Source organism: Nannobrachium achirus (genome assembly GCF_963921795.1).
Source record: "Nannobrachium achirus genome assembly, chromosome: 5".
NCBI lineage: Eukaryota > Metazoa > Chordata > Actinopteri > Myctophiformes > Myctophidae > Nannobrachium > Nannobrachium achirus.
Genome location: NC_137814.1, coordinates 68,993,031 through 69,013,709, shown reverse-complemented (window position 1 = coordinate 69,013,709; position 20,679 = coordinate 68,993,031). Strand labels below are relative to the sequence as shown.

General features: G+C 42.0%; 1 protein-coding gene across 1 annotated transcript; it reads right to left on the bottom strand.

The window, feature by feature from the left end:
• Positions 1–1,531: 1,531 nt before the first annotated feature.
• Positions 1,532–20,394, bottom strand: LOC308285277 (CYFIP-related Rac1 interactor B-like; the record flags this gene model as incomplete). Its single annotated transcript, XM_080725993.1, has 4 exons — positions 1,532–1,539; positions 13,052–13,157; positions 16,868–16,989; positions 20,319–20,394. The coding sequence occupies 4 exons, from the start codon at positions 20,392–20,394 to the stop codon at positions 1,532–1,534; spliced, it is 312 nt and encodes a 103-aa protein (XP_080582119.1).
• Between the last annotated feature and the right edge of the window lie 285 nt (positions 20,395–20,679).

The following is a 20,679-nucleotide window of genomic DNA, read 5'->3' as shown; positions in this document are numbered from 1 at the left end:
AAAAGTATCAATACTGCAATGTAGAATCACTCTGTTACAAGTAAAAGTCCAGAATTAAAAAATGTACTTGAGTAAAAGTACAAAAGTATTGGTATCCAAATGTACTTAAAGTACCAAAAGTAAAAGTACAAAAATGTTTGAAAATAGCAGATCTACAAGCTCACAACGCGTCGCACCGCAATGCGTTGTGAGCTTGTAGATTGGCTATTTTCAAATAGGCTTGGTATAACATAGGGCTAAAGTGGTTCATGTATGTTTTAAACTTTAGTTATTGTGATTTAGCATTATTGGGCTAAATGTAAAGACGCTACGCTGCGCCAACCGTGAATCTGCTGTTGAGCAGTTTAACCAATTTGCTACGTACGTCTACACAAACGGTCAGATTACAAAGATAAATTGCTTAGTGAAGGCTCACGGATGTCACCATAGGGTACGCTCCAGCAGAATGTCCCGTAATGATCGTATTATTTAACGAGGAGCATTTTAATCCGATCGGTCGGCGTTTCCTTAAAAAGGTATTAATGTATCTAAGTGCAGTACACCTCGCAACCGATGGGGTCGCATGGCTGAAAAACAACAGAAAATGGCATCTGATCGGATTAAAATGCTGTTTATTAAACAATACGAAAGATACGGGTAATTCTGCTTGAGCGTACCATACTGTGACATCTGTGAGACTTCAGTAAGCACTTTATCTTTGAAATATGAACGTTTTTGTAGACGTACGTAGCAAATAGGATTAACTGCTCCACACCAGGTTGAAGTGAATTTTTTACGTGAGCAACACCGTAACTCGAGCCCTATCTAAATTGGTCGGGCTAACTGTGCCAAATGTAGCATAATCAGTGTTTGTGTAACTTCAGTCAGAACGATAATCTGATGGTTCTGACAGACTTAAACTCCTCGCGTTGTGAGCTTGTAGAAGAGCAACAATTCCAGTTGTGTATACGATGCCTTCATGCCTGCATGTTAGCGCTAGCTAACGTTAGCCGTTAGCCACTGCTTCTCATAATAAACAGCCAGCGTTAGCGTGTAGCTAACGTTAGCTTCCCATTAGCGCCGGCTGTTCCATTACGAGAAGACATCATCGCTGCGTCTCTGTGTGCCCGATAGCGACTCGGAGAGTCAGATCACGACGTATAAATCAAAAAATAAATCCTTCCAGAATACTGTCTTCTGCAAACCAATAACATTAGCGAGATGAAGTTAGTCACTGAGATGTGTTTACACACTAGAGAACCAGATGCACCACTGTATGGGCGGTGCTCAAAGCGTGAAATACGAGACAATTACTTTTCAGAGCGCTATCTCTCCTCCCCCAAAAACCACGTACAGTTTCTTCCAAAAGCAGCCTAGTTTAACAAATAAAACTAGCCATTGTAATACCTCAAAACAACTATCTTTTGACACGAAACCCTTGTTATAAATTCGAACTTGTGTGAATTTGAAAAAAACGAAAAATACAAAAAACGACTTTGACTTCATTTTCTCACTTTTCTGCCGTTTTAAAATTGGCGACATTAGGACGGTTTCACCAGCCTGGGACACATATAAGGCGCACCTGACTATAAGGCGCACATAATAGACGCTACCGTTGCGTTATGCATCAAACAGATGGAGCTGTGCTAAAGGGAATGTCAATGTCAATGAATGATCCATATATAAGGCGCACTGGACTATAAGGCGCACTGTAGTTTTTTGATAAAATTAAAGGCTTTTAACTCTTATACTGCTTTGAACGTTCCTGTTCGCCCCAATCCTCCAGAGACCTCTGTGCCAATACGGGCGTTCGTTCGTTTGATGTTTTTTATGGATTATGATAAAAGACGTCCTTGCGCAACTTTTGAATGCATAATTGGTCGTCGGTGTCGTTTTGAGGACAGCCGGAAACCGTTCATAAAAAAAAAAAGTAAACAGACTGTCCTGGCTCCGCCTGCCCAGAGCGACTCTGCGCCTGCCTAGCTGCCAGGGGCGTCAATTGGGTATGGCAGGGGTATGCAGCTGCCATACCTTGACAGGGGGAAATAATAAAAATGTACTTTTCATCGTGCCTGTTGCTAAGGTATGGCAACATGACTGGTGTCTTCACCAGACACCAGTCATGTTGCCATACCTTAGCTTGTTCTGAACTGACGCCACTGCTAGCTGCTAGCAGCCTTGAGGGACTATATTGTTTTATGCATCGGGCTGTTAGTAGAGAAAGAGAGAGAGAAACGTTGGTAAAAGCGATCATTTTGTCGGAAATCAGTTGTTTTATAGTATTAGTAGTATAGTAATTGTAGTAGGTAGTAGTATTTAGCAGTACTAGAATATTGAGATGTATTAGGCCAACTCAGCCTCAACTTGCTGGTATCATTCCGCCGAAGTGCGACCCAACCCCCCCTGACGATAGAAATAAACTTTGTTAGAATTAGGATTACACAACCTACCCGTGTTGGTGACCCAGGACCAGCGCCCATGGTGGTGGTGGTCGTGATGATGATGATGATGATGATGATGATAATGATGATGAAGAAGAGAAAAAGATCACTGTAGCCATTGTTATTGAAGATAAAAAGAAGATGGTGCCAGTCGCGAAGAACCGGGGTCCAAAAATGGATCAAGAGCCTCGTGATATTGTGGAAACCGATCCCGACGGAGCTCGACCCCCGTGTAGGATGGATCCCCCCGCCCGGGGGCTCACATCGCCGCAGCAGCAGAGACCCATGTACCGCCGCGAAAAGACGGACGAACTGGGCGATTTGGCCAATGAAGAATGGCTTCCGCGTAGAGACCCCTCGGAGAACAGAGGCCACGATTCTACTGTCCAAAGTAAGACTTCCAATCCAGTGCATGTATGTATTGTATAGTTGTATACTGTATATAGTTGTATACTGTGTGATAACAGAGCATCCGTGTGGAACTGGAAGCCTGGGATGGGGGGATGGTCAGGGTAACGGTTTTCCATTGCGACGTGTTGCCACTCCGACATTGGGATCCGGTCTAGAGCCCGCCTACTGCATCCGGCTATTTACACGTACACATACATGCAAGAAATGTTTCCGTATCCGGACCGGATCAGTAACTTGATCCAAGCAGTTAGGATCCACGTGCTTGGTTTGTTTTTGTCGCTACTCAGGACACACGTGGAGTTCCTATCACGCGCGTGCACGTACCGCGTGTAGTGTACGTGCACTGCACAGCCTACTAGATGGGAATTTAGGATTTATTGGCTTAGTTTGTGTGTGCGTGCGTACGATGCGTGTGTGTGTGAGAGAGAGGGAGAGGTTTCTTTTTATCGTCATCATCATCATCATCATCATCATCATCAGTAGCTGATGATGTAGCTTTTCAGTTCAATTCAAAGGAGCTTTATTGGCATGAGAAAACATACGTTTACATTGCCAAAGCGTTGTTACAAATAAAAACTGTTGAAAATGGGGAACATAGTTGGAGGGAGTACAGCTTTGTGTAAACAGAGCTATGTTGCATTGTGACATTTTATATAGGTATACAGGGTATAAAGGGAATTTCACTGTGACAGTAAATGCATGGTAACTATTTACTATAACTGCATTTTATGTTATATATGAACTTATTGTAAGTCATTTGCTAAATGTCAAAATTGTAAATTGATTTGTTTAGATATAAACTATTTGATATTTTCCTGGCTATGATTTTAGATGATGAGTCGACGATGATGATGAGCCTACTTCTTCATTTCCACATCGTGGTCGTCCAAGGACAAGGATAGGTAAAGAAAAAACAAACTTTTTTCTGTAAATCAGACTTAGCACCATGCACATGCTCACATAGACATCAAAGGGGGCTTGAGCCCCTGCCCTTTTATCCATCTGTAAAAAGTGCCCTCTCCAGACCATGAATGCTGTTTTTACATAATTACTATATATATATATATATATATATATATATATCAGTGGCGAATTTTCAGGACCTTCAGGGTATTCAGAGAAGACCCAGGGATCCTCAGAAGAAAGAAAATAATATTTTTATTTTTAAATAAAAAATATATTTTTATTTTTTATTATTTTTATTAAAATAATTACAATTATTTGTGTTGGTAATCTGTTAAACTGCACTGTTTCGCTCGCTATACTCGTTGTAGTTGTTTCTTCCCCAAGTTCTGTGCATAGGGAGTGCTTGTGTGCTGGGAAAAATAACAGCCAATGAGAGATTTTTTCTACTGAGTCTCTGCGCAGATTACTCTCACTCGCAGTACTTCTAGAATTCCCTGAGCCAGTTCCCCATAATACAAGCCTTGGTGTGGATTGACAGTTTGATCAACCAATCATATTTTGAGGGCTCTGGTCAAGGGTATACGGAACACCCACGTTCAACCACCAATCAAAATGAGTCAAGTGACTACTGGCCAATCACAACACGGCTTTTCCGGGACTTGGAGTGGAACAACAAGCATGTTTCACACTCACTATGCACAACACGTGAAACTTGTAAAGTAAACAGACGCGACATGGCTGCAGCTGGAGTGAACGCTGTGGATTTATTATTATCGTTGCCTTTTTCAAGAAGACTGTTTTATGAAAAGATGGACAGAACTTAAAAGGAATGATAGCTTTATGAACCCATCTTTGAGAAATTCACCCAAAAGGACAGGAGGATGTTTTTCTTTTCTTCAAGTGAACAACTTCATTGGTGAGAGAAACTGAATTAATTTATATTGCTGGATATGCCGCTGTGCATTTAATTTCCATTGATTGATCATTGAAGAATGTATTAGAAGTTTGCAATTGGAAAAGGTACAGTTTCATGACAGTACAAATCACTGGTCAGCTAAAAGGAGATCCTAGTAAACCTTACACCTTATTTACACAGGAACCACTTTATGTATCTCATATAACATTGAAAGACAGATTGATACACTTAGGCCTGTTTTTGTCTATTTAATGTGGGTCTTTCTTGACGTGGTCTTTCTTTGCATTGATAGCTGGTGTTGTTACATGATGGTGGACAGTGCGTTTTGCTTTGTAAAGCGCGCTATGTTAAATGGACGTTTCGATTGGTTGCGCTGGTTGTGTCTTGTGTGGCTCTGTCTGTCAGCAGCGCACATCTATTTAATCCTTATATTGGCATTGGTTTGGAAGTCTTTGAGTATGTGTGTAGTGCTAATTAGGTTAAGTCTACCCAGCGTGCTTGCCTTGTACACAGTCTGCTGTTCATTGTTAACCAGTTTTGTAAAAGAAAAAGAAGAATGAAAAAGGCATACAATTTGCGCGCATGTGCACGCGCGGGGGGGGGGGGGGGGGGGGGGGGGGGGGGGCGGTGGTGCGTCCCCGAAGGTCCGGTCCCTTGGGGCACGCATCGCCACTGATATATATATATATATATATATTTATTTGTGTGGTAAGCAGGAAGTGCATAGAATGTTAGAGAGGCAGGGGTTGACATTTCTAAAACGGCCTTTTGATGAAAATAGTAGGCCCCCAACCTCCACGCATTCTGCTGTGACGCGTTGTGAGCTTGAAGGTGTACTATTTTTCATGTATTTTATAGTAATTATGTATTTGTATAATTTACAGATCGACCATGGGCTCGTGTACGAGTTCAGCAGACCCGGTGGAGCCCTTCCGGAGGAGCCTGGCTGGAGTGAAACAGAATGGAGCCCCAGGCCCTGTGCAGGCTGAATGACACACACGCACGCACGCACGCACGCACGCACGCACGCACGCACGCACACACACATATACACTCTGTAGACATGTAGTGTCACAGTGAGATAAAGAGAACCCTGAAAGCTGAAGCAGGATTCAGGCTGAAGCTCATGTCACTGTGTCAATGTTCTGCACTGCTCTTACTACTGCTCTTACTTCTCTTACACACTAAAAGTGTGTAAAAAGACACTTTTTCTTGTTTTTATTTTTTTGAATTTGTTTGTAAACAACCACTGATCATAGGTGTGATGTTACTGAAGCCAACAATAAAAGGCTAAAGAGAGATTTCTGCCTGAAAATGTATTCTTCACAAAAATGCATTTTTCTCAGCTTTATGTTCTCAAAGAGCTGTTTTTAGGCCACATTCTGCAGCTTCTAGCTAATGAACAGAACAAGATAAAAACTCGAAATCTTTTTCTGTTGCAAAGTAGACATTCTATTCTACGTTGCCATATAATTGTTGTCTTTATAGTTGTTGTCTTTGTAGTTCTCAATTTAGCTGGCAGTGGATTGAGCTTTTTGTTCAATTCTGTGGCAGTAAAAGAGTTAAGTGCGCCTTATAGTCCGGAAAATACGGTATTCATAATATAAAGCCATTTAACACTTATTGCACACTTATGAATTATTGTTTTAATGATATTTAATGATAATTGTTACTTTTGTCAATTGTTATCTTCGTAGATGGTGGTCAGCCACAAACTCACAGTTGCAACAACTGGCCAATAAAACATACCACTTATGTTCTAAATGTAATAGTGGGCTCAATAAAAGCCCGGCTCAATAAGCAGGATCGATAAGTTGCTCATTATCAATAAAATGTGAGCCCAATATCAATATCAATAAAATGAGCTCCATCCCTAGTTGTCACTGGAGAATAACATTGGGTCATCTTAAAATCGTCTCATATAAGCATTGTGGTCCAAAAATAAACAAACGGTCTTTGAGATAATTGTCGGGGAGGTGGCTCTGTATGGTTTATGATAGTCAGTCACTTCATTTGATGAAGCCTGTTTCTAGCGAAAATGTAACTAATTAGGCAACAGTAACATTAGGGTGCTTTCTCACCATCAGTTGATTCTTCATATCCATATGAGTCAAACCACTGAGATCATTTGTTTATGTTTGGAACACATCTTATATGACGCGATATGAAAAAGGTCTATGGGAATTCAGAATGGGGAAAAAACATGAACCAAGTAGGATGGGTAAATGACGTCAAACTTCACTGCTCTATACATGCAATGACAAATATCACCTTCCTCCCCCGAACACTGGCCAATTGAGTTCTCATAGGCGCCCGACAAAGCCACAGTGGATTTGAACCCGCAACCTACCATTGTGCTCGAAATTATTCAAACCCCTCTGAAAATTTGGTTTATTAGTGTCGCCACTGTTCCTTTAACTTAGAACTTGTGACCTATGCTCAAAATAGTCAGGTTCACTATGTTAAGAAATGTTTATTCGTTGGAATTTTGTGGGGATTTGTAAAATTATACATTTTTGGAATCTTCAGAGCATGGGGAATCCAAAAATCTTTGTTGGCATTTGCACAGACACCTGCAAAGCTGCCATTTTGGATGTTCAAAATGGCCGACATAAAATACATAATTTGTGCTATCTTGGCTTCTAGACAACCTAGAAACTTAATTAAACATGCCAATCCTATGTTTTCTGGGTCAAGGAATCGAATGAGTAAATGTTAGGTGTAAAATGTTCCGGACCCCCACCCCCTTTCTCGGGGTTATCTATTTTGGGACCTTCCAGAACAGTACGCCAGCCAGTTAATGTCCGATTTTCATAATATTAGAGTTGTTTAGTAGGTTTTAAAACATCCTGAGTTCATTTATTACACTTTTAAAGCAGCCAGAATAACCTTAGTTCATTGAAGCATAAAAGTTGTTGTAGTTGGGCTCTGAAAAAATGAGTAGTAGCAAATACCAGGGGTCTTCCATCGGGGGTCCGGAACCCCCTGTGGGGTCCTCAAAGTTACTTTTTTTTTTTTTTTTACATTTGAAACTTGTCGAGCCCATGGTCAATTATGCCCAAAGATATTCACTACAATACAGTAATTTCAGACATGCAGGATCTATTAGTCTTCATCGTCATCTTCAATGTCCAACCTAATAGTGTTGACACAGTCTCCACCATAGCATAAAGTGAAAGGCAGGTTATTTGTGCAGCTGCACCATCCCTTGCAACCTGCTTTGAAGCCACATTTGATGAGCTCAAGTACTGCCTTTGGAGCAGGGAGGGCAAGACACCTAACTGGAACATACCCTCCACTCTCTGAATTCTATGTATTTTCTACGATTGTTGGAAGCTCAGGGCAATTTGTCAGGTATGACAAAGTAGGCATCATAATACGATACCTTCATCAAGGGACATGATTTTGAGGAAGTCACACATGAAGAGGCTGATACCCTGATTCCTCATCAAGTCCTTGCCTCTGCTGCTTATGGTGCTTTGTGAGACATATGTGTTTGGTCACCCGACACTGATGTCCTCCTACTGTTAATTTGCAACAGTCAAAAGTAGAAAAAAAAAATATGGAAATGGATGTATTTGAGCAAGTTCAAGTTATTGGATGTCACAAATGTCAAGGGTTCCTTGGCCTACACATTCTTTCTGGTGCTGACTGGGGAAGAACCTTTGTTGGCATCTCCAAAAGACATGGGTCAACGCCTACTTGAAGCCTGATAATGATGACAAAGCCATTAACTGCTTCAAGGACCTTGGCAACTGTTCAATTCCTCCTGCACTTATTAATGGTGAGCTTCCATCAACATTGCAGTCATTGGAGCATTTTGCATGCCATGTTTACAGTTCAAAAGGTCCAACAACCCTTCGATTACTCAGATGGGAACTATTTCTGTCAAAGAACTTGGAGGGTGAGATGCTACCTCCACTTGTGCTGTACTGCTACCATATCCTCTGTGCCAAGTGCCAACTACGTCACAATGCAGGATGAATCATACCTGACAAATTGCCCTGAGCTTCCATCAATCAAATAAAATATTTGGAATTCAGAGATTGTAGGGTATGTTCCAGTCAGGTGTCTTGCCCTCCCTGCTCCAAAGGCAGTACTTGAGCTCATCAAATGTGGCTTCAAAGCAGGTTGCAAGGGACAGTGCAGCTTCTCAAATAACCTGCCTTTCACTCTATGCTATGGTGGAGACTGTTTCAACACTATTAGGTTGGACATTGAAGATGACGTACAGTGCAATAAATGGACACACTGTTCTGCACGCCCAAAGTGAGAAGTTGCAATATCTTCATTATCGCAATCCCTGCAGTAACAGCTGTCAACCATAACTGCCTAACACAAATATGTTATAAATAATACTGAGAATAAACCATCAAAGTACAATGCGTAAACCCAGAAAACAGTAAAGGTTTCAAATGTAAAACAAAACAAAAATCCCATCAAGATTTGGCGGGCCCCCTGTAGTAACTCTGAGGACCCCAGGGGTCCTGGAGCCCCCGTGGAAGACCCCTGGTATTTGCTGCTACTACTCATTTTTGTTTTCAGAGCCCATATACAACAACTTTTATGCTTCAACTATGATCTAATCTAATTTAACATTGTTCTGGAGCAGGAGCAGAGCAATTACTCTGTTTGGGGGGTCCCAAGTGAGGACAGCCCTCAACCGAAAGTCAGAAAGGTTATTCTGGCTGCTTTAAAAGTGTAATAAATGAACTCAGGATATTTTAAAACCTACTAAACAACACTAATATTATGAAAATCGGACATTAACTGGCTGGCGTACTGTTCTGGGAGGTTCCAAAATAGATAAACCCCAGATAGGGGGTGGGGTCCGGAACATTTTACACCCATCATTTACTCATTCGATTCCTTGACCCAGAAAACATAGGATTGGTATGTTTAATTAAGTTTCTAGGTTGTCTAGAAGCCAAGATAGCACAAATGATGTATTTTATGTCGGCCATTTTGAACGTCCACAATGGCGGCTTTGCAGGTGTCTGTGCAAATGCCAACACAGATTTTTGGATTCCCCATGCTCTGAAGATTCCAAAAATGTATAGTTTTACAAATCCCCAAAGAAATCCAACAAAAATACATAGTGAACCTGACTAAAACCCTGCTTTTGGGAACATCCTTTGCCTTAGCAATTGTTTTCCTCTTTTGTACATAGCAATAATTTCTTCTCTGAACTTTTCTGACCATTCCTTAGATTTGGCCATGTTTCTAACTGCTTTAATCACAGTCAACAAGTCAACAAACTTCTAGACAGGCCAGGTTGCACATCTGGTGCAACTATTTAAGCTCTTGATTAGTCGATTGTAGTTGATTACAAATGACTTTGGGTGTGCTTAAGAGTTGAATAATTGAAAGTGAAAGTAGCATTGAAAGTGGCATTTAGCATTGAATTTGGATAAAACACTACAAATATTACTTTTGTTGAGCTATTTACATTGTTCTTGTAGGATTTCTTTATGTCATTTAGTTGACAGTTTGAATTAGCACCCTGAGGTGTCTTACTAGAAATAATTACTCTCTATTCCACCATAACCATAACAAGACTTTGCATATTGAGCCTTGAAATGTCTAATATTAATGAAGATTAATTCAAGAATCTTCATGAATGTTTTCAAATGAAAATATGATTGATTATTGTGTTCAGTTCAATCAATAACAGTGTACTGATACAGTGTACTGAGTTATCATTATCATTATAACAGCTTATAATAAAAGATAAAGATGTGTGTTTGAACCTGAGAGCGTTGAGCAGTCCTTCCACACTGTTTGGAGGCTGTTCCTTCAGGACCCTGATGCACCCTTTCATCTGAAACAAACACATCACATCTCACATCAAAACACACATCATATCTCACATCAAAACACATCACAACACACATCACAGGTGTGCTGGTGGACGCACCTGGCACAATCTAATGAACTAGTTTCTTCACCCTAAGTCATTGAAATCATTTTTGTTATTTCATTTTGTAATGGGCCCAATGTCTTATTTCTTTATTAAGTAGAGGTGTAATAAGCAGGATAATAAACAGTGATAAAGGAGTGTCAAGGTTTATTTATCAACAATGATCTGATCACTGTTCATTATAAAACATTGCATATTCACTGAACAGTTGCTCATCTCTGGTTTTCATACATTAGTAAAAAAAAAAAAAAAAAAGACAATTTCTAGACTTCCTCCAGAATTGTGTTCTAACTGTAATTCTACCACTTTTTCGAGTCACGTGTTCAAATACTGGATTCTGATTGGCTAAATTCCGGAGGTTATGACGGAACAACTGCCGCAAAGTTGTGTGAGGACTTGTCCGAGATCAATGAGCCTCAGTGTACATCCGGGGACTTCAGGAGGTAGTCGGAACACCTTTCCCCCAACCAACAAATGACCGTGGCAACGGTCCTATGTTTACTAACGTGCATGCTATAGTCGCCGATTTATTTGGATCCAATGCAATCCGCCAACTTTAAAGCCCCTTTTCTCTGAACCTATGCCTTTCTGGAAGCGAACAGCCTCTATTTACGGCCGGAACGGTACTTCTAACTGACGTTAGCTTAGCTGTAAGCTAGACGCATGGATTAGTATGGAGTTGGCGCCATCTGTTGGTGAGTAGAAGATGTTGTTGGTGGAACTATCTGCTGTCTCGCGGAAGTTTTATAGGCAATAATGATTGTAACTTAAGATCCTTGCAAGTTACAACTATGTGTTTTCTTTCATGTATAAGGGAAAAAGTGGTAGAAAAGCTATTTACCACTCGGGGTCGGACATTATGCTCTGATAATGTCCTGTGTGAGGGTGTTATCGGACTCGGCTTCGCCTCGTCCGATAACACCCTCACACAGGACATTATCAGAGCATAATGTCCTCTCACTCGGGGTAAATTGCTTACTTCTGTCAACCTCCACAGGGGAAGTTTGGCAAAGTTCAGAGGTTGGTAACTGGCACCCCTAGTGTTCACATTCAACCTGATATTCAGTTATTTTATTGTCCCCAACTCTGACTTGTTTTAGCAGATTAAACTTAAGTATGTCTATCAGCATAGATAAGCCTTTTATTGTTTAATGCAACACTAATTTATTAACCACTTTTAACGTGGCATCCCTGTTTTGGGAATGTTATTATAGGAGAACACTTTCCAACATTCTCTCTTTTCACCCCGAAACAAAAGTATGAAAACCTTAGTTTTTCATACTTGGAAACAGGGCAGGAAACCGACGTTGCCCCTCAGTTTGGCCTTAATGCCCCTCAAACCAATGGCATGACCTGAGGCCACAGTGGCCTTAATGCCCCTCAAACCAATGGCATGACCTGAGACCACAGTGGCCTTAATGCCCCTCAAACCGATGGCATGACCTGAGGCCACAGTGGCCTTAATGCCCCTCAAACCGATGGCATGACCTGAGGCCACAGTGGCCTTAATGCCCCTCAAACCAATGGCATGACCTGAGACCACAGTGGCCTTAATGCCCCTCAAACCAATGGCATGACCTGAGACCACAGTGGCCTTAATGCCCCTCAAACCAATGGCATGACCTGAGGCCACCGTGGCCTTAATGCCCCTCAAACCAATGGCATGACCTGAGGCCACAGAAGACCCACTTTCTACTCTGAGCATGGATCAGATTGTAAATACCATAATGTATCTATTTCACTGCAGATTAGGTTAGGGTTAGGGTTAGGGTTAGGGTCATCCCTAAGCCTTAAATTCAACACATTCTTTCAATGGACTAAAATCTTGTTTTATTTGATGGTCTTCCAGCCCTGGCATTTGGCCTTTGTGCTCTCGAGAAATGGACAACACCAAAGGCCAAGTGGCCTTGCCCCTAAAATAATGAAATTCCAGGCCTAGACAATCCGCCCTCCTGGCCCCCGAACTAAAGAATAAACTCCCTGTCACACTTAGAACAACAGACTCACTCCCTGGCTTCCACTGCGGACTCTTCAGACTCCAACTAAACCCATAGCACTTCCCTCATTGACCATACATGAAGCTAGATAGCATTTTTAGATTTTAGAAGTTTTTTTACTGATTAGGTGCGTGGTCTACCCATGTTATTGTTTTTTTTCTAGATTGATATTCCTTTGCATTTGTTATATTGTTATATTAGAGGTAAGGATGGGTATTGTCTGTGATACTTTTAATGGTATCGATCGCATGACGTCGATACTATTGGGTATCGGTTCAGGTAAAAACGAACGATACCTGGTTTCGATACTCTGGAACGTACCCCTGGCCGGTCGCATCTGTAACAGTTGGGCTACTGAGAGTTTAATGACTGCTTTAGTAGGCTACACTCGTTACTGTGGAAAATAGCCGACAATAGCCTATAATAAGCCTACAGTAATGTATTATGTTGTTTCAGTGTATAAGGTACTGTATGTTCTCACCCAGGTTCTGGCTGAACTGGTAGAATCTCTTGAGTTTCCCCACCAGAGGAACCACAGCCGCCCAGGCTCTGTCCTGAACTCCCTGCTGACTGGGGTTCTGGATGGCCTGAGAAACATGCACGCACGCACACACACACACACACACACACACACACACACACACACACACACACACACACACACACACACACACACACACACACACACACACACACACACACACACACACACACACACACACACACACACACACACACACACACACAGAGGAGAGCACACAAGGACACAAATATTACAGGCGCAGTAAGGTTATGTAACGGCCGGGATTCGAACCCGGGTCTCCCGTGTGAAAGCCTAACATCTTAACCACCAGATCTCAACGGAAATAAGCTTGTCTTACCCGAGTTTCCTTTTAGTTGACATTGTACCAGTGAACTGTACTGTCATGAAACTGTACCTTTTCCTATGCAATACTTCTAATAAATACCTCAATCAATCAATCAATATCCCTATGGACTGGGGGAGATACTAGAGTTTATATGGCCATCAAGTGGAGGCAGTTAGTCTGAGGGCTCTATTTTGATTGTCAGAAGTACAGTACCAGTTCTTGTGCCTTAACTTAAAGGCCTGTTCATACTGTCTCCGACCACCAAACATTTCGTCCTTTCGTCGAAAAGGTCCGGTTCAACTACAAAATGACGTCATTCGCATCTTCTGAAAAGCATTACCCCGAATTAGAGTTTGGAAAGCTGCACGTCGGAAAGTCTGAACTCTCTGACGAAGAGACATTATGGACAGGTCTTTAAGTTAAAAGGATATTACACTTTCAAACAAACTTTTAGGTCTAATCAGGCTTGTATGAACACCCTGAACAGTTTTTAATTTGCTTCATTCAGTATTTAGATATTTGATGTAAATGTTACCAGCATTTTTTTTTTTATAATTCTTTGGGAAAATGGAAAACATTAAATACAATAATATTTTATTGAAAATAAATGAAAAAAGTTATTGAAAAAACACGGTCTGCTCACATATTAGGAGGGTATTATGAGTCACCAGAAAAAATAATGTGTGTTTTTAATGAATCTATCATGGTTAAAATGGAGTTTGAAGTTACAATGGGTGTGTATGTGGAGAGGGCCTGGGCGTGTTGGAGCTGGTAACATTTACATCAAATATCTAAATACTGAATGAAGCAAATTAAAAACTGTTCAGGGTGTTCATACAAGCCTGATTAGACCTAAAAGTTTGTTTGAAAGTGTAATATCCCTTTAAGGCATAAGAGCTGGTACTTAAGACAATCAAAATAGAGCCCTCAGACTCACTGTGCTACAGTTACATTCACAGAATAATGGCATACTGTATGTCTTCATAATATATAATACAATAAGCATTTCACTAACTACTGTATGGGTATAACCTATAAGCAGCAGCGTCTCTGCCATATATTGTGGCTGCCAATTTTGCCTCCTTTTTGGGCATCCCAAGTTGTTGAAACCCTCTAACAACCAGTCTGTGGGTACTGTATAATGTCCTCCTAGGCTGCCAAATAGAAAAACAAATAGTCTGCACCCGTTTTCATTTACTGCTTTCTATTGTTTTAGCGATTTTAGTATTTTGCTTTCAGTTGGTGGAGGCATGCAAGTCTTTTTAGACGCAATAAGCCGGCAATTTCTTTGTTACTATTTATACCAGCCCCCATAAGTTACATCTTCCCATGAAAGATTGTGGTGCATCTTGGGAATGGGCTTATTGTGTCTAAAAAGACATATTTAGCCACTTGATGTCCCCATCCCCCCAACCTGGGGGCATGCATGCAAATCAAAATCGTTACAATCACTAAAATGATAGAAAGCAGTAAATGAAAACATTTTAACACTCATCTTTTCTTTTCTCTGATGTATGAACCCTTGTTGTAAAAAAACAAAGTTGTCCTTTAAAGCCATACTGTGTAAGTTGCCCAACTAGTGGTCATTAGCCCTATAGCAAACCGCGGTCGCGTCCGCGTCTTTCGTCCGTTTTTCGTACCTTCAGACCCCCGCGTCTGCCTCCACCTCGCTGAGATCTATCTTTTAGGGGTCCCTTGTTCCTGTGCGTTCAGTAATTCCAGAGATACGGACTCCTTCACCCTGCCTGGTAGGCGAAATTACCTAGAGAAGGGATGGTACAAACGGGCGACAACAAATATGGCTGCCATAGCGACCCCACTTCAAGATGCGCTGTGATTGGCCGGCAGTTGTATAACCCTCGCTGTGATTGGCCGGTAGTGTGATGACGCAATTTTGGCGCGAGATCCGGTCCACGGCAAGGATCTCAGTTTACATATAGAGAAGGCTTTACAGGCTGAAATTCACGGCGCGGATCTTCTAAAACTTTTGTGATTTAATAGTTAGGAGAATTTTAAGATTTGTTTTATAAAAAAAGTTACATAGTACAACTTTAAGGTTGGGTGGTTTCCAAAACCAAGGTTTATGTCACCCCCAAAAAACGGTATACTTGGTTAAGAGTCTAATTAATTTTAACATGGCCAGCAGCCTCATTACATGGTTGAGATGTAAGCTGTTAAATATGCAACCAGAGACTGCTATTACAGTTTATCGCCACAAGATGGCTCATTTACCCAATAAACTCTAGAGTCTAAAATGAATGCAGCATAATAGAGAATTAACAGTACTTTATTGACTGGGCAATGTGGGCATACTATGTTCCCATACTGCATTCTATCTTAAATGATTGATTTTAAGTCTGGATTTTTCTCGATTGTTTATGTCACAAGCAGGGCAGGAATTTCATGAAGGCCATGGCCATCGTTGCCCCTCAGTTTGGCCTTAATGCCCCTCAAACCAATGGCATGACCTGAGACCACAGTGGCCTTAATGCCCCTCAAACCAATGGCATGACCTGAGACCACAGTGGCCTTAATGCCCCTCAAACCAATGTCATGACCTGAGGCCACAGTGGCCTTAATGCCCCTCAAACCAATGGCATGACCTGAGACCACAGTGGCCTTAATGCCCCTCAAACCAATGGCATGACCTGAGGCCACAGTGGCCTTAATGCCCCTCAAACCAATGGCATGACCTGAGGCCACAGTGGCCTTAATGCCCCAGCTGACTGGACCACTTTCTCCTCTGTCTCTGTCTGGTCAATATGTAGACAGTAGACACCAGTGTCTCTTTCTTGTCATGTAGACACCAGTGTTCTTTTTGTTGATATTCTGAAATCTTAACTCCCCAGAGTCCCCATCTTTAAACTGGGTCTGTCATGACGTTTCCTCCTCCTTAAGAGGTGTTTTATCGTTACCACTGTCGCAAATTGCTTGCTCCAGGTGGGGGCCATGACTATCTGCTCAGGTCTTTCTCTCTCTCTCTCACACACTCCCCCCCCCCTCGCTTTCTCTCTGCTCTGTAGCCTACAGTATATAAAGTGTGTTCAGATAACTTTCTATGATTTGACACTTTAATAAAATTGAATTGAATTGAAATTGAATAACCAGACCAGCATAAAGGCCCATTCCCACTGGGCCAGATAACAGATAAAAAAAATATCTTTCTCCAGATATTTTTCCATTCAAAGTGGATGGTAGATACAGATAAAACAAATATTTGCCACAGATAAAAGTATCTGTGGCAAATATCTGTGGTAGATATTCTTTGTATCTGTATCTACCATCCACTTTGAATGGAAAAATATCTGGAGAAAGAGATTTTTTTATCTGTTATCTGGCCCTGTGGGAATGGGCCTTAACTGTCATATCTCCTCTCCTGCACCTGTTTGTGAACTGTGACCTCATAATAATAACCCAGCCCAGCCTACCTGTCGTATCTCCTCTCCTGCTCCAGTGTAGGACTGCAGTTCTTCCAGGATCACCATGGCCTCCGTCAGAACCTTGTTCACCATCTCCCACACCTCCCTCTCTGCATCTGTAGGCTGAGCATCTGAGGAGAGAACCACCATTAAAACTACATCTCCCACACCTCCCTCTCTGCATCTGTAGGCTGAGCATCTGAGGAGAGATCCACCATTAAAACTACATCTCCCACACCTCCCACTCTGCATCTGTAGGCTGGGCATCTGAGGAGAGAACCACCAGGCCGGGAACACATTTTGCTGTTTGGGAGGGGCTTACAGTACATGTACAGTATGTAGCAACATATTTGTTTTGTAGGCTAATTTCTGATTTAGCCCTATTCTATAGGTTATGCCTAAATGGGTTAAAACTACATCTCCCACACCTCCCTCTCTGCAGCCGTGGGCTGAGCATCTGAGGAGAGAACCACCATTAAAACTACATCTCCCACACCTCCCACTCTGCAGGAGGAGAGAACCACCAGACATTAAAACTACATCTCCCACAACTCCCTCTCTGCAGCTGTAGGCTGAGCATCTGAGGAGAGAACCTCCGAACATTAAAACTACATCTCCCACACCTCCCGCTTTGCAGCTGTAGGCTGGGCATCTGAGGAGAGAACCATGAACATTAAAACTACATCTCCCACACCTCCCCTCTCTACAGCTGTGGGCTGAGCATCAGCATAATTGTTTACATGTTGAAAAATGTTTATATATGTTCAAACATTTAAAAAAGTAGTGGAAATAGCAGATCTACAAGCTTGTAGATCGGCTATTTCCACTATAAATGTTCTTTTTTAAGTATGAAGTTGTCAAATATGTCAGTCATTTCTTTGTATATTTAGGTTATGTGTCATATCTGCCATGTGCAACTTCAAAGCCTAAAAGCCAAACAGAAATGTAATTGTCAACAACAAAAACACAATTAATCACAATTATTTGAGTGACAATTAATCGTCATGTAAAATGTCATAATCGTGACAGCCCTACATCTGAGGAGCATCCATGAAACATTTAGGATGAAGAAACAATTAAAAACCATCTCCCACACCTCCACACCACGAAACATTTAGAATAAAAAACTATTTTAAATCCATTACCATCTGAGGAGGAACCGCCAAACATTTAGATTAGAACGAAGAAACATAAAAAAAAAACTAGAAGCAGTGCTCTTCCGAGCACAGGTCTCCACCAGGCCATGCGTCCTGGTGGTGCTACTGTATAATAGGCCAATGTAAATAGGCTGGCATATGTTCTTCACCTTAGACCTTTCATGGCAATCGGACACTGCATGCATGATTTGAGCATTGTGTTCCAAAAATGTGTTTTGCTAAAGTCTACCTGCTGGTGGCGCTATAACAGGCCAACGTGAAAAGGGTAGCATTTGTTCCTTGACATAGTGGGAACATGTTTGACAAATTTCACTGTAATCGAAAGCTGCGTTGATGATTTGAAGCATTTTGTTCAAAAACTGAGAAATCCTGCAAACTTTGGAAGCCAATATTAGCCAATTAGGATGGAACGCGAAATATCAGATGGATCGGACTTGATCACATGACTATAGAGATACTGTGTACCGATTTGCATGATTTTTGGATAAAATCTCAAGTGCTGGCAGGTGTGTACCAGTCACAGTGTGTGTGCCAGTCACAGGTGTGTGCCAGTCACAGGTGTGTGTGCCAGTCACAGGTGTGTGCCAGTCACAGGTGTGTGCCCAGCACCTGAGCATGGGTTCTGCCAGAATTTGGGACCTAACGCTATCCTCCAGGATGACAAGGCTCACCCCCACAGAGCCAGGATCATCAGAGAATGTGGGAGTGGAGAGGATGGAATGGCCTGCCGTGAGTCCAGACCTCAACCCAGTTGAACACTTGTGGGATCAGCTTGGGTGAGCTGTAAGTGCTAGAGTGACGAACAGAACCACGTTGGCTGACAGGAGGAGGTGCCAAGCTGTTGTTTCTTCTTGTACTTATTACAGTGAGAGAGTGCAGTGCACTCTTCAATGCTCCAAGCAACAAAGGTGAATACCAACAGAACAGTATTACAGGCCATTTTGGCAAATTTTGGGTCGGCGCTACCCACACGTTTAGCTGTGTTAAGCCCCTTGCACACAGGACAGTTGCGTTTTTTTCGTTTGCGGCATGAAGAAAACACATTGGATTTGGTGTGCAAGGCTGTGCGGAATCGGCGCTGCGGATCCCAAAAGGAGTCATAAAAGGAGTGATGAGTTTTTTTACCGCATGCGACAAGACGCACAAATCGAACTGGGTTCGATCGAGAAAAAAACGCACGGCGGCAGCCACTCGTCGCACGGCTAATTCGGAGCCGGTGTGCATGAGGTCATAGAGAATCATTGTTTTCTTTTCAAAAAATTATATTGTCCGTTTTATCCGTGCGGTTAAATGCGCCTGTGTGCAAAGGGCTTTACTCACTCCACGAATGCCCGATGCGTACAAGCTTGTTGTAAAGGAAGTCAAGTTAAAGCTATACTGTGTAAGTTGCTCAACTAGTGGTCAGTAGCGTCCGCGTCTTTCGGCCGTTTTTCGCCGCGGACCGGGCCTCACACCCCCGCGTCACCCCCGCGTCTGCCTCCACCTCGCCGAGATCTATCTTTGGAGGGGTCCCTGGTTCCTGTGCGTTCAGGCATTCCGGAGAAACGGAGTGTTTCACCCGAGTATAGATAGAGACACACGGGCGCCTACAAATATGGCCGGCCTATTGTGATAGCTAGCGACCCCACTTCAAGATGCGCTGTGATTGGCCGGCAGTGTATAACCCTCGCTGTGATTGGCCGGTAGTGTATGATGACGTAATTTTGCCGGGAAATCCCGCCCCTGTCACTGCTAGAAGAAAATATATAAAGAGAAGGCTTCAGAAGCTGAAATAACGGAGTGGGTGTTCTAAAACTTTAGCGATTTAAGAGTTAGGACAATTTTTGTTTTATAAAAAAAGTTACATGGTATAACTTTAACTTACTTTTTGTGCACAATTTTATATGGCAATATATATATATATATATATATATATATATATATATATATATATATATTTATATATAAACAAGGTTTTGTTCTCAACCGTGGCTGACAAAGAGAAAACTAGATTAGAATTAAGAAAACCAAAAGCTATTCTATTTCTCCTCCACTCCCTTCGGTATGCAGGACTGTGCAACACGGCCCGTATGCAGGTAGTTTTTAGGCTACTACAAAAGTTATTTCCACTCCTGACCGGATCAGAAACCTGATGGTGGTATTGGTCCCAGGCTAGGCAGACCCCTACATCATCCAATAAAAATCGGTAACCGATGACTGGACTCATCCAATCGCTCACCTGTGTGTGTGTGTGTGTGTGTGTGTGTGTGTGTGTGTGTGTGTGTGTGTGTGTGTGTGTGTGTGTGTGCGTGTGCGTGTCTTACTCTCAAAGTCGAGGAAGAATTTTCCAGCTGTGTTGTTGTCAATGTCTTTGGTCAACACCTTGATCAGGTTCCCCATACTGTAACACACACACACACACACACACACACACACACACACACACACACACACACACACACACACACACACACACACACACACACACACACACACACACACACACACACACACACACACACACACACATTACTTCAAAGTTCAAAGCATTAACAAACAGCATTCAATATGTCTTCAAATTAACTTCAATACATGGTGAATGTGGTTATTTTAATTTGATATATATCTGTTGGCATCTATTGTCAGTTATGTCCATATTATGACCACGGCCGGGCCAAAAGGCAG